This window comes from Lontra canadensis, unplaced genomic scaffold (genome assembly GCF_010015895.1).
Source record: "Lontra canadensis isolate GAN:19392208 unplaced genomic scaffold, GSC_riverotter_1.0 scaffold30, whole genome shotgun sequence".
NCBI classification, from domain to species: Eukaryota; Metazoa; Chordata; class Mammalia; order Carnivora; family Mustelidae; genus Lontra; species Lontra canadensis.
The window spans coordinates 7,629,236-7,647,091 of NW_022631024.1; the positions used below are offsets into that span (position 1 = coordinate 7,629,236).

A 17,856-nucleotide genomic window follows, 5' to 3' on the forward strand; every position below is an offset into this window, starting at 1 on the left:
TTCAAAAGGAAAAAAAGGCGATAATAAGAAGCTTTAATAGACTGTGTTTTTATAGGCAACCAATTAGCAGATTAATGAACCATTTAACCTTCTTTACTAAAAACGAATATTCAAGAAAGATGAATCCCAAATGCATCCTCTTATACTGACCAACGTAACTAAGTACAAATGAAGTCATTAGCATGCTGTGCTGTGTGTCAAGAAAACAAGCCCTCCCCCGCCCCGAGCCCTGGCCCCCTGGCAAACACAGATAAATGATTGTGCACTGCGCGATGATACCGTTAGGTGAGAACTTTGGTTCATGCAGTCGGCTGCCAGAAAGGTTGCACTGAAAACCCGCAGCCCTGGCACCCAAAGTCAGTCAGCGGTGGTCAGCTCGTGGCGTCAGCCGTGCTCCTTCCACAACACCAGGTGAATACTGTGGTCAGGCATGCTGGTGGCAAACACCAAGCCCGTGTCATTGTGCCCATCCAATCCATTGAGCCAGGACGCTTCGCCTGCCAGGAAGCTCGAGCCTCTCTTTGATTTCCGGTACTCTGGCAAGGGCCAGCGGCTAATCAGGCTCTCTGTCCGCAAGTCCATGATGTACAGGTAGCGGTTGTCAAACAGCAGGGCAAAGATATCTCCAAAGCCAAGTAAGGCCAAGTTTGCTATCTCAGGAGTCTTGATGACCCTACAAAGACAAGAGTTAGGAGACATGAAACAGAAGGCAATATTACTTCTGTTTCTGCCGCTGTAATCTTTTCTGGAGACACAGAAAAACAATGCAAAATTCAAGAAAATTTAGAGAGTTAAATGAAAGTTTTGCATAAAAAAGAAGAGACAAAACACTGAGCTTCCTTAAGAAAGGGCGGGAGAAGAACCCTTCACAATGACATGGTAACATAGGCATGTAAGGGGAAAGGCAGCATCTGATGAACATTTATGGAAGCACAAAATGCCCATCCAGATTATCTCACTTAACATCTCATTTCCAAGATGTGAAAACTGAAGTCTAGTTGAAGTACATACTTTGCCTAAGAATTCATAACTGGTCAGTTACCAGTAAGAACTGGGGTGCAATCGCTCTTACGACTAGGTAAAAAGATGGATTCATCAAATCCTAGAATACTATCAGCTTCTTAAAGCCTAGAATAAAGACTGGAAACCAAGGGACTCACGTGCTACTCTATTCAGCAGGTAGCAAACTATAAAAACAGTAGAGGCTGAAAGATTAAAGTTTTCCTAAATAATCCAGAAACATTAATAATAAATGCTTCAGAAGTTGTTAGAGATAACTCAGGGAGTGGGAGGACAGACAGCCTTCACCTTCCCCAAATGCTGACGACGGAGGCACAGAGTGGGAGCGATCCAGCCAAACAGCAGCATAAATGAAAAACAAAAAAGCATAGTCTGTTGTCTACACACCTGAGTCTTCTGTGAGCGCGCTTAGATAACTTGGAGGCACTAAGGAAAGAGCTATGAGAGAGGGATATGCAAATTCTGCTCTGGGAAAATAGGTTTGGGCCCCCTGAGAGGTCAATTAACTTGAGTGTCAACAAGGACACTACTGTCCAAGAGGTCAACCAGAAAGGGCAGGGCCTGGTAACCAGGACAAATAAGGAACAGGTGAAGGAGATCAGCTGAGAGGGAGAGAAACAGCATTTGCAGGGACAGGGAAACTATAGCTGATCACCACCTGTAAATACGAAATGAAGGATGTGTGAGGCCAGACATGATGAGCTCTAGAAGAGAGAACTAGGTCCAAGGCAGAGAGTTACAGCAAAGCAGATTTCACCTGACATTGGGAAGGGAAAGGGATTTTGTCATGAAGAAGATCTGTCCCTCCCTCACTCTGTCCCAAACCGAACTTGCTGGCCAAACCTGTTTCTCCTTCTTACTTCCTGGCTTGCTCCTTCACCCAGTTACTCAAGCTGGGAAACATGGCAACCATCCAACTCTCCTCCTTATTCAAGCCACAAATTCAATCACCACCATCTATCCATTTTACCTCTTAAATTCTCTCCTACTTTATTCACTATTATCTAAATTGCCACGACTCTGATCCAAGATGTCATCTTTTGCCTGCACGGCTGCCGACAATTCCAATTGGTCTCACCACATCTACTCTTGGCCCCTTTCAATCATTTAATCTCACCTTAAAAATCTAATCCTATTACCACCTCATTTAACTTTAAACCCTTTGAGGGCTCTCTACTACTCGCGCATCTCCAGCACTAGGCTCCTTCAGTCTTAGGGCCTTTGAACAGACTGGTTTCTTGGTCTCCAATGCTCCTTACTGCATGCCCACTGCCAGTTAATGCAGATACTCGTCCTTCAGAGCTAAGCCCAAACCTCTTCTTCAAAGAAGCTTTCCCTTATTCCTCAGCTACGTGGGGTCTTGAAATACTTATTCCACACAGTGTGGCCCTTAGCCCAACCATGAAAACATCTCTAGGTAATTAGCTATTTAATATCAATCCTCCCTCCTGTGGGTTAGTAATTTCCACCAGTGTGGTGAGTATTTCTGCAGGCTCCCAGTGTAGATCCCGATGCCTAAAACATAGGCAGTGCTCAGTAACTACCTGCAGCACATAATGAATGCAGCCGTAATGCAATGAACACAGGCAAATGAAAATGCCTACAAAGCAAATCCAAAGGAAACTGGGAAAACAGCAAGAAAGTCTAGTAAGCCCCACATCACCAATGCAAAGCAGGAAATAACCGGAAACTTAGATAACTGGGTGGCTGGGGATAGGAGCGCCGACTCCAAAGACTGAAGCACATGTATGTGGCAGAGAATGCAGGTCCTGACAGGCTCGCAACCCCTTTAACTCTGATTACTTTAGAACTGTAAACAGACATCCCTGCCCTGTAGTCTGGGCCCTTGAACTTAAATAACCCCGCTTGCTGTACTAAGAGAACTCAGCTCCAGAGATTGCGTCATAGTATAGATTTATTGAGCAACATGCTACCATTTGTGCTTTGCTTCTTCTCAGTTAGCTTCAAAGCATAAGCAGCCCGATCTGACCTTAGCAACTGAGGCCAAAGGAGTTGCACTAAGATTTCAAAAGAGGCCGGTTTATTTGTGTTGTGGCAGGTGGGGAGGAGGCAAGAGATAAAACGGCCCACCTTCCAAGAAATCTGAATCTAACACTTCTTAGTGGCAAACAATCCTGCAGCTTTATTGCTCAGAGCTAGTGTATCCGAATCCCCAAATTAACACAACTTTCATCTGGGCCTCTGGACTCTGTACATGCCACTCAGAGTGCGAAAAATACATACATGAGAAAGGCAGATGCAGGATCAAATTAAAACCCTTAGAAACTCAAAGCATTAAAAAGATGATGATACCTCTATTCCACCCTACTTCTCCATCCAAGTCTTAATTGAAAACAAAAACAACACAGCATGCCTGGGTGGCTCAGTGGTTAAGTGTTTGCCTTCGGCTCAGGTCACGATCCTGGAGTCCTAGAATCAAGCTCTGCATCAGGCACACTGCTCAAGCAGGAGTCTGCTTCTCCCTCTCCCCCTCGCCCAGCTCATGCTCTCTCTCTCTAATAAATAAAATCTTTAAAAACAAAAATAATACTAAACTGTAAAAGATCTGATTTTCCCACAGTGACTACTTGGATTTGAAGTTCCTTCAAAAGTTCCTTCTCTCTGGCTTGCTGGTACTTTAAGCATATGCCTGCTAGATGATGCCAGGATGGTGGACAGACAGACAGACAGACGGTGGATGGATGGATGGATGGATGGAGGACTAGGGTGAGCTGTGGGATGCTGGGCAAGGCCCATACCCACTCTTGGCTTCATTTTCCCCATCTATAGAATGAAATACTTGGACTAATGTTCTCTGGGACCTGTTCAGTCTTTTTTTCTCGAAGCGTAATTATCAATCATTTCTAGAAATGATTCTGACAGTTTGGAATCCTAATTGGTTAGAAATGTAAGTCTGATTCCAGGAAGATATAAAAGGGGTTATAATTGTATGACCACAGAGGCAGGGCCTGCCAAAGTCCTGCTGGCTAGTATGACAGATCCCATATAGCTGACCTCAAAAAGTCACGCATAAAAACAATGACGAGAACGTTCAATTTTCTGTACTACTCCAAGTCAGCGTTTTCTGAACCACGCCGCAGAACACTAATTCTGGGAACTGGTAATAGGTGTTCCTTAAAAGAAAGGTTCTGTGTACAGTGAGTATGAGGCACAGTAGGTTAAACGAGCTCAAGCGGGCTTCTTCATGCAGGACTTCTCAGAGCTGCCAGTAATACTGACCCGTCAGGTCCTGTGCTTGGTCCTCACAGGCAGTTTATCTGATCTTCACTTTCCAGATCAGGAAACTGATCTGAAAGGTTAACTGAAACGTTAAGAAACTTGTATAAAATCCTCCAACTTACAGGAGGTGATGCTGGGTTTTAAATCAAGGATTATCACCAAAATAATTTCTCTCTCTTTTTGTAGAGAGAGAGAAAGAGAGCATGTATGCCTGGGGCAGGGGTGGGGGTGTGTGTAGGGGTAGAGGGAAAGGGGGAGAGAATCCCCAAGCAGGCCCCATACACAGAATGGAGTCTGACCTGGGACTTGATCTCACAACCCTGAGATCATGACTTGAGCCAAAATCAAGAGCTGGGATGCTTAACCAACTGAGCCACCCTGGTGTCCCACCAAAGTGTTCTCTTAGTCACCATAGAGCACCAGCTTCCATTAGCCTCCAACATGCTTACAGATACCATCAATCTCCAAGAAGGGTCTAAGGTATGCAGTAAATCACAAAATTATTTGGCCATGGTCCTCTTCTTATTTATTTCTTTGGAGAGAAATCGTGTAAGTTTTATTTTTCTTTAAATACCTCTGTCTTTCTACTAGTCAACAGAAGGCCACTTGATCCCTCAATGCAGAATTCCACTGAAGAGGAAGCAGAACTTAACATATCAGAACCAGATGGACACATGAAAAGATGTACAACATCACTCATCGTCAGGGAAATGCAAACCAAAACCATGATAGGAGTGCCTGGGTGGGTCAGTGCATTAAGCATCTGCCTTTAACTCAGGTCACGATCCCAGGGTCCTGAGATCGACTCCTGCATTGGGCTCCCTGCTCAGCGGGGAGTCTGCTTCTCTCTCCCTGCTCATGCTCACTTGTTGTCTCTCAAATAAATAAAATCTAAAGCAAAAACAAAAAACCATGATGAGGTATCACCTTGTACCTGTCAGAATGGCTAAAATCAAAAACACAAGAAATAACAAGAGTTGACAAGGATGTGGAGAAAAAGGAACCCTCCTGCACTGCTGGTGGGAATGCAAACTGGTGCAGCCATTGTGGAAAATAGTATGGAGGTTCCTCAGAAAGTTAAAAATACAGAAGTACCTTACAATCCAGTAACTGCACTACTAGGTATTTACCCAAAGAATAGGAAACACTAATTCAAAGGGATACACGCATCCTGATGTTTTACTGCAGCAGTTATTAACAAGAGCCAAGATATGGAGGCAGCCCAAGTGTCCATCAACAGATGAATAAAGATGTGGTGTATGTATGTATGTATGTATGTACAGTGTATGCTGAATCACTATATCATACACCTGACACTAATATAACACTACAGTGGTAACTATACTGGAATTAAAATAAAATAAATATATCATTATTTTACTAAATACACATTATCTGTCTAAAACCTTAAAAAAAATTTTTTTTTAATGTATCAGAACTAGGGACCTGGAAGATCTCTTCATCCAAACCCCTCGTTTTCCTGAAAAGCACTTTTGTTTGTTTGCTTGTTTGTTTTGGTGGGCAGCAAAGTTTATTGAGGGCTAGTATCAAGCTAACACACAAGACAGTTGCCCAGCAGGTTTAATTCTGAAAGGGGAAGTGACATAGTAAGGGGACAGATCAAAACTTAGATCTTCTAGACTCTAGCATAAAACTCTATAATAACTGCCTCTAAAATATTTTTTATGTGTGTGATTTTCAGCATATAACTCTGTTTATGACATGTCCCAGATTCAAGCTACTGACTGGTTCATCCAATATTTAGTTTTGTCTTTAATATTAAACCACAACAAAAAGATAAATGGGAATAGACTGTCAAAGGGAAGGCTCAGAAAAACATTACCTGAGAATATCATAACTGGCGAAGTCCCACTGGTAGAGACCCAGTGCCGAACTACAGACAATGTATTTGCCATCGAAATGAAGTCTTGGCTGCAGACAGATACTTCTATCCTCGGAGACAGACAATGTCTTCAAGCACTTGCAGTTGATTTCTCTCCCAATTGGCCAAATCTACAGATAAAAGAAAACAAGGAACAATGACAGATCACATCACCATAGAAAAACCTGTCTTTAAACAATGTGATTTGCATTTGCCAAAGCCAGATAGAAAGTGAAGTAAATCGGAAAGACCACAGGTTTTATAGCTCAAGCTCTGATAGTACATGTATGTACTGTGTGCCCTTGGGTAAAATACTTAACCTCTCTGAACCTCAGTTCCCACAATGAAGATACCTACCGCTGGAATGGTTTAAAAAATGCAGTAAGAACAGATATGAGAGTGCTCCGTAAACTTTTTGCAAATTGTTTTTTTTTTTTTAAACACAAGTAGATTTTTATGTTTTCATAGTTTAGATCTAAGAATTAAAAGGGTATGAGATATGGGTCTTAAGAAAACAGAATGTGAAGATAAATTTCTGTGGATCTTTTTTTTCTTCATTTACAAATCAGGAGTAGAAACTGCCTCGTACATATGGGACTCCTGGGTGGCTCAGGTGGTTAAGCTTCTGCCTTCGGCTCAGGTCATGATCCCAAGATCCTGGGATCAAGTCCTGCATCAGACTCCTTGTTCAGCCGGGAGCCTGCTTCTCCCTCTAACTGCTGCTCCCGCTGCTTGTCCTTAGTCTCTCTCTCTCTGACAAATAAATAAATAAAATCTTAAAAAAAAAAAAAAAAAAAAAAAAGAAACGTCTTCATACATAGAATGAGTAATTCTCTTCCCAAGGAGTTTAAGATGGCTTATACTAAGCCATTCCTGCTTCCCTTGAAATATTCCCTCTGTGCTATACCATTTTAATTTTCTTGTATTTCCCGGTTTTTCTTTGATGAGGCAAATTAATGGAGGAGAAAACCTCACCTTGATCTCATATTTGTCCGCACTTAAGAGTATGTAGTCTCCAGGGCTGTGCAAAAGAGACTTGACTTTACACTTTTGCAAAACCACCTAGAAATATAAACATCCATGTTACAGAATGATCCTTTTAAAACTATTTCTATCACTTTTTTATAAATTAAAATATGAAAAAGAGCCTGAAATGAGATGGTATGCTAGAAGAGCTAAGCTGTAATTCTATGACGTTAGCCTCTAGTTAGTACAAACAGATTCTCTATAATGTCAGCAGGATGTAAAATTGTCTAATGCTGGCGGCAGCATTTAATTTCTGCTTTAGTCTGGAAGCAAACATTAGAAATGATTTAAAAAAAACTGTAAAATGTGACTTTATAGCAAATGAGAGGAATAGGAAAGAAAACAGCCCACAGACCTAAAAGCAAATACGAATGATTTGTTTTCCTGAACAGATGCATTATAATGGAAAAAGCACTGGACTTGGGACCAGAATCTGCCATATACTGACTCTGTAACCTTGGGCAAGACCAGCCAGCATCTTTGTTTCTCAATTTCCTCATCTTTAAAATAGGGGATGAGGCATTTGTTATATCTCATAACTGAAATGAAAATGAAATAAAACCATTAAATGAGGATGATGATGTAATAAAAGCTAACATTTCATTAGTCCTTGGGATAGTCTGTAAACATTTAGTGGCTAGCTATTTTTGTAGTAAGTCAGAATCAAGTGAGAGGGAGGCCAAGCTCACTTCTTCAGTAGTCTGAGCTCCAGATTCAACTGAAACGGACAGACCTACTACACCCAGATGCCCTGCTGGGTCCTGTCCCATCATCTCTTTCAGAATTCACAGGAACATTTACCAGATGAAACTCAGGCCCTAAAGGGAGAAGTGACTTGCCTTAAGACATCACACAGTCAGCGTCCTGGTCCCAAGTCCAGTGTTTTTAACAAAACACGAGATTGTCTTATGTAACTTTTCCATTTAAATAGTCAATGTAAAAAAAAAAAAAAAAGAGAGAGAGAGATGCTTAAATAGTCAATGTGCCCAATACAGAACTGTGGTAAAAGATACATAACATAAAATGTACTATTCTCAATCATTTTAAGTGTACAGTTTAGTGATGTTACTGATCTTCTCACAAACCACCCTTTTAGCTCTGCCTATTTCAGAGAAACACATTCATCTACCTGACCTAAAACCCACTGGGTAGCTCTAATTCCTCCTTCTTTGTTACCTATGAGTCAGTAAGTTCATCTGGCTTTCCCTTAAAGACATACCCTTCATGTGTGCTCTTCTCTTTCTTCACTGCCACGTGGGTCCATGCCATAGGTATCTTTTGCTTAGATTACTGCAAAAGCCTACTTGGCCTCCCTGGGTCTGTTTGTGTTCCAACTCCAATCCATTTTTTACTTAGCAGTTATTTTCTTAAAACATAAATCACAGTTTCGTGCTGAGAACGCTCAACTGTTTCCTACTACACATATGACACCCAAATCCTTAACATGGCCAAGGAAGGCCTACACGATGGCCACCTCTTCCATACCACACCCAACCACAGCACAGCAGCACTGGCCTTCAGACCAACAAATGTTCTAGGATCTTTCCCACCCCAGGGCCTGGGCACATATCATGTACTCGGAAACACTGCACTTCACTCTTTATCTAGCTACCTCCAATTTCTTCTTCATGTTTTGTCCCTTCTCAAGCAGCTCTCCCTGAATGAATTAGATACCTTCTAGACATTTTCAGAGAGCACTGCACTTTGCCTTCATAGCACTTAACACCATTTGTAACTGTACATTTATTTGTGAAATTACTGTTTAATAACCATCTCTCCTACTGGGCTAATGTCTGTGTCAAGCCCAAGTCTGTTTTGCGCACTCCTCTATCCGATGTCCCATACAGGAAGGAATGGGAAGCTCAGGAAAAGTGTTTCTATATGACAATCCCATGATTAATACTGCATTTGATCCTCATAATCACCTTTTAAAAAATCCCATACATTTTTCTTTATCCCATTTCTTAAAACTATTATTTTTTCAAGATGAAAACTGCTTTCGTGATTCAAAAAGATACATGTTTATCCTAAAAGGAAAAATAGCACCTACAATTCCATAAGTAATAATAACCTGTAACATTTTGGAGCATTACACATATATTCAGAAATTGATATCATACTCTATAATGTAGTTTTTTGTCTATGACCTGTTTTATTTGTTCCCGCTACCCACCAAATACACTGTGGGCATTTTTCCATGCCCATGAGTCATTCATTTGTTAAACTATTTACCAATTGTCCTTTACTTGGCTGGTTGCTGTTGTAGGCCATCGTGCATTGTGGGTACATCTGTTCCATTTTAGGGCTCACCTACCACTTAACAAGACAGCACCTACCATCCTCCACCCCATCCACAGCTCCCTCACCCCTACAAAACCTGATGTCAAGGAGATTTCTTCTATAAGTCTTCCTACCTTGGTGACCCATTCCGTGTGCCCAGTGAGTGTATTCAGGCATGTCCCAGCAGATAGAGCCCATACTTTCACAGTGAAGTCTGCAGAGCCACTCACCAAGATATCCAGTTCATCATTGTAGTCAACGCTAAACACTAGTATATATAACATAAACAAAGTTAAAACATGCCCCTGTGAGGGTCTTTTATAACAGAGTTCAATCATGTTCATTCTCCTAGCTGACCAACTGTATAATTCTCAGCCAGAGATACTGTAAGAATGGTGCTACTCAAAAAATATATTCATTTCAAAATTCTTGTTATTATTACAGCTTATTCTTCTAAGGATGGAGCATCCCTGGAATGACACAATCTCTTATACTGTACTAGCTTCGAAGTGAGAGGTAAAACCAGTGCTGGAGATAATGGCATTCCCACTCAGGCCTGCCTGCCTGACACGCCACAAAACCAATCCAGCTCATGCAGGGAAAAAACAACATAGGTGGCCCTATTCAGATTTGCACTATTCTTCACAATGAGACAAAATGTCAAGAACAATACCCACGAGCAAGAAAAGCCAGTGTAATGAGAAAAACAAAACACACATAAATATCTCAAAGGTGAGACTAAGCCATTCTCTCCAACTATCTGAATTTCTTGAGGGGTGTACCCCCAGCACCTAAAACAGTGCCTGAGTACAGCAAATACTCAAACATTTGTTTTTAAATGCCTGCCAAACTCTAAAGGAACATTGGGGACCCAGAGATATACACTGGGCTTTTCCTTAAGGAACTCAGTCTAAGGGTAAAGGAGGAGTCCAAAAAATTTAAATGTTTACCTCTTGCTAGGGAAACACCAAGGAGAATGACTAACTCTGCCCAGGGGTATCAGAGAGGACTTCAGGGAGGAGGCGATATTGGAGATGGCCCTGAAGGATGAGTAGAGTTTATCAAGAAAAGAGAATATTGCAGGTAGAGGGAACAGCAAAGGCATGGAGTTAGGAAAAGCCATAGCAATGTCCAGGGAACAGCAAAGATGAAATTTTTTTAGAGCAGAGGTCGTGAAGTTGATCAGGTATAAAATCACCTGGAATGTACATCCTGACATACAGAACAGTACACTCAATTTAATATATACCATGCTAAATCATGTATCTTCCAATATTAATTTCTGTAACAAGCAAGTAGTAACAAATAGACTGAGGAAAAATGTTTAAGATGACAAACAAAATAGGGAAAAAATGGTTTTCAGCAAAATAGCTAGGTTCACTTCAAAGTATTACTGAGCACCAGACACAACAAAAGGAACTCAGGACCTAAGGGTGAATAAGACAGGCAGGGTCCCTGTCCTTTTGGCATGTAGAGCCTGGTGGGGAACTGGATTACCATACTCATTTGTATGCTGAGTATTATGACAAAATTCAGGTTATTGGGAAACCTACAGTAGAAGGGAGTCCAAGAAGACTGCTCATAAAACAGGATGCTTAAGATCATAGACTATGACTCTCCAGGTCTGAGGCAGTGAGTAAACAGAGAAAAGGAAGAAGGGAGCTGAGGCACAAGAAGATGGGAAATAGCTCAACATGATTTCTGCACAAGGCTCCAAAATACAGTGCAGCAGAGATTAGCAGCTCAGGTCTCAAGGCTATATTCAAATGACCAGTTTCTACACACTAGGCCACTATAAAACTACTAGGAATACTCAGGTATCTGTTTATCTTATCTCTAGGCACTGGTTTATTTTAATCAATTGTCAACCAAGATCCAACTCAACATAGTATGTGTAGATCATACAATCTGAGAACTACTGTCACTCCAAAGGATTTTCAGCCCTGATTCTACAAACAGAGTAGACTGAATTTACAAGTGTAGGACTTGCTCAATTTGGAGGTATGGAATCTGACAAAAGCAAAATGAACTGACTGTTCAACACGGTATAAATGAAATATGTCAAGGAAAACCATCCCCTCCCAGCACAAGGGTACACAGAAGAGTTTTGAAATACGCCACGGAAAAGCAAAATTCAGGAAAAAATTCCAAATAGGAATGCCTTAAGTAAAGGGATTAATGGCTATGACTAAGAAATAATAGGAGGGAAAGGCAGGTTAAGTTAAAAAACAAAAAGAAAACAAAACAGGGTCACATTCTTGGCTCCTGGTTTTAAGGAATGAGAGGTTAAAGTAACTGTAGAAACCCCTGAAAAAGGGCAACCCACCCGCCCCTGTGTGCCCCCGGAAGTGCTGGGTCCTGGCTCCGGAACTCCATTCCCAGCAGGCCACAGTGTTGTCAAAGGAGCCTGTCACAAGCTTCTGCTCATCAAATTTCACTGCTGCACAAGTGTGGGTCTGGATGCCATAAACACACTGTCCTGTGCTCACATCCCACAGTTTTGCAGATAAGTCATCTGACCCTTCAAGAGAAAAACAGGGAAGTTAGTAAGAAACCAAACACTAAAGAAGGAAAGTCAATCCGCAAACCATGGTATTCTTCAAGTAGAACCTCATGATCCCCTCTTCTAGCATTTCCACTTAATAGCTGAAAAAAGCAAAGCATGGGGAGGGTAATAACTCACTCAGGGTCACCAAAATGGTGTGAACAGCACAGGGACTGAATGCAGGCCTTCTGGTTTAGTCCTCTTTCCTTAACTTTCCAGGCACAGAGGAGTACTAGACAAAGCATCCCTTGGTGCTTGCACTTGCAAAATTTCATAAACCTTTGACTTTCACGAGCTTTCTGATTTGAGCTTGAAATGATGAGTATTACCTACGACTGCACGTATACATTTGTATGCCTACTCATGACCCAACAACTCTGAGCGAATAAAGAATGCTGAAGAGTAAACCTGTCTGCTGGAATATATTCTACTTTAAGATAAGTCAAAGATTAGCCACAGATCACAGGCTAACTTCTGCAAAAGCTAACTGCTATTTCCTTAAGCCATCCTGAAATCTGTAAAGGAACCTCTAGGAAAACCATGGATAAATTATTCCCACATTCACAACAACTCAACAATGAGCCTATAAAGCGTCTCAAGATTCTGCAGAAAAAAGTGGGTTTTATTTCCGCATCTGATCAAATTATACTGATCATGATGATAATTCAGGATTAGCTTTATGTTTAAAAGTCTAATGATTAAATCAGCCTCACAAACAAAAAAGTAGTAATAAGAATTATTAAAGACGTTTTGAAAATAAAAAAATACACTCACAAGGACACAGTATGCAGGAAAGCACTGAATCACTGGCTTTGGAAAAGATGAAATGACTAAATAAAACTGGCCACAATTCTACCTTTAAGGGCTGGTGGAAAGCCACTGTTTCACACAATGGAAAAATAACACTTATGAAAAGGGTAGAGCATGAATTTCAACCTGGACAAATGCTAGGAGAACACACTGAAATGAAGACTATACTTGCTGTCACTCTAAGTATTTAGAGACTCAGTTTCTTTTTTATAAAACAAGGGATGAGACTTGGTTAGTGCTCCTCAATGGTCATATGAGGCATCAGAATCATCTGGGGAGGGGCACTGGGCTGGCTCAGTAGGTAAAGCATGTGACTCTTGATCTTGGGGTGTGGGTTCAAGCCCCATGTTGGGTATACAGATTACTTAAAAATAAAATCTTTGGAAACAGCGCTGTCCAACAGAAACAAAATACAAACCACAGAAGTAATTCAGATATGTAATTTAAAATTTTCTATTATTTACTTTAAAAAGTAAAAAAATATATATAATTTCATTAGCCCAATGTATCAAAAATAAAATTTCAACACATAACCAATATAAAAAATTAATAAAATATTTTATATTCTAAATCCATTGAGTATTTCCCATTTCACATCTCAGTTTGGACTAGCGCCATCTCAAAAGCCTTATGTGACCTGTAGCTACTATCCTGGACAGTATGTCTAGATAATCTCAATTATACAACACTTAAAAATGGTTAGAATGATAAATCTAAATGTTCCATAAATGTGTCTTAGGAAGTGGAATAACTGGATCCTCAATCTTGTGTCTATTTTACCACAATTTGATAAAAACAAAAAAAAAGATCCTAATTGTTTAAATTAGTTTATATAGGAAAATATTCAGTTTTACACCCTAAAGAAATATCAGAGAAACTTGGCTTGATGTCAGTTCCATTTTATAGCGCTGCAAGTCTACTCTTCACTGTTAAGCCTTCAGGAGCCATTATTCTCCCCTCCTATTTAATTTTTATTTCAACCTTCCCTGTGGACTCCCATTTGCTGCACTGACTAGCAGCAGGTCATCAATGATGCAACCCAGAGATGAAAGGGGACTAAATAAATGAAGACTATTTTTCATTATATGAAAGAAGAAACAAGCCCTCTCTACACAGAAAAGATGATGAAAACAATACTTTGATATAAAAAAGTACAGGGATGGGTATATAACAAAAAGGTAAGCAGAAAATGGAGCTGTAACTCAAATGGAGTAGTAAACTACCGGATCAAGTGAAGTTTAAATATTTAACTGGTAGAATCAGATCTCAGCTCTCAGCTGCCTCTTGGGGGCATCTGACTCTGATGACTAAATGAACAAACACTTGCCACTGCCTCTTAATGACAGGCAGTTTTCAATGTCCTTGAAACTCTTCACCATTCTGCTTCGGTACCTCTTCCCCCTCTAAGTACGCTCTTCAAGGATCCATCCTAGGCTACATTCTTCTTCCCCTCCAACTACTTTTAAAATCCCCCTGTTCTAGGGGCGCCTGGGTGGCTCAGTGGGTTGAGGCCTCTGCCTTCGGCTCAGGTCATGATCCCGGGGTTCTGGGATCGGGCCCCGCGTCGGGCTCTCTGCTCAGCGGGGAGCCTGCTTCCTTCTCTCTCTGCCTGCCTCTCTGCCTACTTGTCATCTCTGTCAAATAAATACATAAAAATCTTTTAATAAATAAATAAATAAATAAATAAATAAATAAAATCCCCCTGTTCTAGCCATAGCCGTGACGTGACTAACCCCTCAACCTTTTGCTCTTGCCCTGAGCTACTCCCGAAGCTCTGATGTTGCATTCCAGATACCTACGGATCTCCACTCACATCCAGCTACGTTAAGTTCATCCCAAATTTGACTCCCTCTACACTCTCTATTCCTTCATTTCCTATTCTTGTTACTAGTACCACCAACTTCCCAGGTGTATATATAGCTAGAAATCCCAGTTATTTTTAAATTAACCCTTTCCTCGCCACATACTCAATCCATTCCAAAATCCTGTCAATTCCATTTTAATGGCGGCTCTTCCATTTAACTGCTCCTTTAAAAAATCTCTATCCTTACTGTTCTATATCTAAATCTATTTACTCTTACCTAAACTGCAACACACTAATACTTTTTAATTTTTATTTATTTTTTAAATTTCTTTTCAATGTTCCAGAATTCATTGTTTATGCACCACACCCAGTGCTCCATTCAATACGTGCCCTCCATAATACCCACCACCAGGCTCACCCAACCTCCCACCCCTTGTCCCTCCAAAACCCTCAGATTGTTTTTCAGAGTCCACAGTCTCTCATGGTTCGTCTCTACCCTAATACTTCAATTTAGAAACTCTAGTTCTGTTTACTCTTACCTAAACTGCAATACTCTAATACTTAAATTTGGAAACTCTACATTTGTCAATGCCAGAGGTCTCTAAAGAAGTAGTATCATCTCCTAAGGGAACATTTTAGAAATGTGCAGGAGTGTTTTCAATTGTCATTAATGATTTTGGGGAAGAGGGTGAGGGGCATTACTAGCCTCTGCCGGGCAAAGGCTGAAAATGCTAGACATCATGGAATGTTTGGGACAGCACACGAAAAGAATTGTCTCGTATTTTGCATGACCTCTTAAAGATTCTGCCCGATATTCCTAAGTAAAAAGCTTATCTTTAGTTGTCTGAGCCTCAGACCTGTTTTACAAAGCATGGAATTTATTCTAAATTTTTAGAGTATACCAGGTAGATTGAGAAAAAATGTATTTTGCTTTCTTGGGGACTTTGCTAAGAGTTTTTTCACTGCTTGAGGCCATACCACTGATGGTACAAATACAACACACAGCACTTAGAGCCGTCATGTTCATGACAACAGTACATACACAGGTGCAAACATCTCATTACACTTCTGTCTTCTAGCACAGCTGGGCTTGAGCAAAAATGTTTAATGTGTATTATTTTAAATTACTATCTTTTTATTTCTGCTCTGGATCAGCATTTAGGTATTACATTAACTTTCTGAAATACGTGCATGTGCAGTAAGTTATTTCTATGAATTTTAGTTTAAGGTAAGATAATATTACAAAATACATTATAAGAAGAGGACCTGGGTCTGATAGAAATAAGAAAAACTGGCCCTTTCTCAGCTCAGAAAACTTTCATATTTTTTTCTTCCTACTCACAGAAAACCGTCCAAACTCATGTTCCCAACATTTAAGGTTTTTATAATATACCTCAAGCCAATTCTCCAGCTTATATTCTAAGAATCTCACAGGGTCCCTACTTATATCCTGAGATCAGCTAAAATGAATGTTCTTTATTTTTCTCCTATAAGCTCCACACTTAGTCCTTTCCACACTTTTGCTAATGTTAATGCTGAACTTCCTACTGGAAAGCACTTATTCTTATCTCTCTAAAATCCACCCACTTTCCAAGATTCAACATAAACACTACTCAATTTTTGAAAATGAAGGAAAGCACTGCTTCCTCTGAACAATTATATGATTTGTTCTCCTCATATAATTCAACTGTATCATTTGATCACACATCTTTTATAGCTATTATTTTTCTTATTCAACTATAAGCCAAGGTCACACTAGAGCAGCCTGCAGACTCAATATAACCCAACCACTATTTTTAAAATGTGAATAATACTTAAATGTGAATAATACTTAAAAATCAGCACACTAAAAAACAAACAAAAAAAAAACCACTAAAAAAAAAATCAGAATATTGCACAGAAATCTAGATTTGGGACTTTAAGTATCAGATCTGATCACTCTAAGCTTAAATCCCATATGGCAATAATTTACTACAGTGGAGTAGCTGCTACCCTCTCTAAAAGGGCAAGTGCTTGCTCTCTCATAGTCTACATGGAGACTTCTACCTAATCAGGTTACCTTCCTGATCCCACTGTGCACGTTCTCTTGAGCAAGAACTGTCCTAATTCATCCATGTATGCCTTCACATTGTCTTTCACATGGAAGTCATTTTATATATATCTACTGAACGGCACAAAGCACAACAGGTTCCTTTCTTATAATTTTAGAACTAAGCAGAAGGGTAACTTCCTAATTCACTATGCTATGTTAATTTTTACTATCAGCCATCAATCTTTTTGGCAATACTATTTTATTGCTTGTTCAAGGGGCTAATCTAAAAATGTCAACTGTAAACTTACTGCCAAATTCAGAATTTCCCAATTCTACCATGGAGAAAACACGAGCTCTTCAGTAACAGCAGGGAACAAACACATGTATGATTGTATAACAAATACTTCTCTCACTGGTTACGGTTCCAGAGATGCTGCTATTAGAAAAATTAAACTAATGCTTTGGATTATTTTCAAAAGACAGAGCAGAATTTTCAATATGCAAACCTGATGAATTTAATCAGAATAAAAAATACAAACTATAGAGCAACCTAGAAAATAACCTTAAAGTGCAGGGTTGGGTTCATAGTTATTATAGATACTAACTTTCCAGGTAGTTAAAGAACTCAGTGAATGTGTCCCATTCACTTCTGCTTCAAATAACTAATGCAGTTTTACTACATTTCCAAAGTAAAGTTTGATGAGAGTTTTTTGGTTTTTTTTTTTTAAGCTCAATGTGGCTCTGAAAATGAGTCAACTGGCCAGTACTTACCTAAGTACAAATGAGCACAAATCTCAAAGGCAATACTGCATCTTAATCTTTAAAAACTACCTGCCACTGATTGATCCTAAGGCAAAAAGAACACAGAAAAGCTATCACCCCAATGGGAAAGTACATCAAAGTATAAAAGAACAGATGATGCCTTTCCAATAATCTGACTTATAAGACAGGGAATAACATGAGCACGGGTAACTTTCGGATGACAAACGAAACCACGAAATGCCTTAAATTTAATGTTTATTTTATAAAACTGGCAAAGTATCTAGCATTTCAGAGAATATATCACATGAGAAAATATATATCCTTGAGAAATCATACATCTCAAAAATGTTAAAATTGAGTTTGGTGGAACTCTCAGAGACAAGGAGGGTTATTTAAAACTTTGCTGTGGCCAAGGCACCAATTCGATCTCTCTGGAAAGGACAGTAAGAGGAACT

General features: G+C 39.9%; 1 protein-coding gene across 3 annotated transcripts in view; it reads right to left on the reverse strand.

Annotated features, from left to right (window-relative positions):
- Nucleotides 1–17,856, reverse strand: part of FBXW2 (F-box and WD repeat domain containing 2) — a 24,494-nt gene continuing 6,638 nt past the window's right edge. For 2 of the 3 annotated variants that reach the window (XM_032865730.1, XM_032865731.1), the window contains 5 exons: nt 11,775–11,969; nt 9,583–9,716; nt 7,118–7,204; nt 6,104–6,273; nt 1–673 (listed from right to left, as the gene is read on the reverse strand). In XM_032865730.1, coding sequence (XP_032721621.1) covers nt 385–673; nt 6,104–6,273; nt 7,118–7,204; nt 9,583–9,716; nt 11,775–11,969 — 875 coding nt within the window. In that variant the 3' untranslated portion in view covers nt 1–384. The remainder of the gene's footprint in view (nt 674–6,103; nt 6,274–7,117; nt 7,205–9,582; nt 9,717–11,774; nt 11,970–17,856) is intronic. The other variant, XM_032865732.1, reaches the window with a different exon arrangement.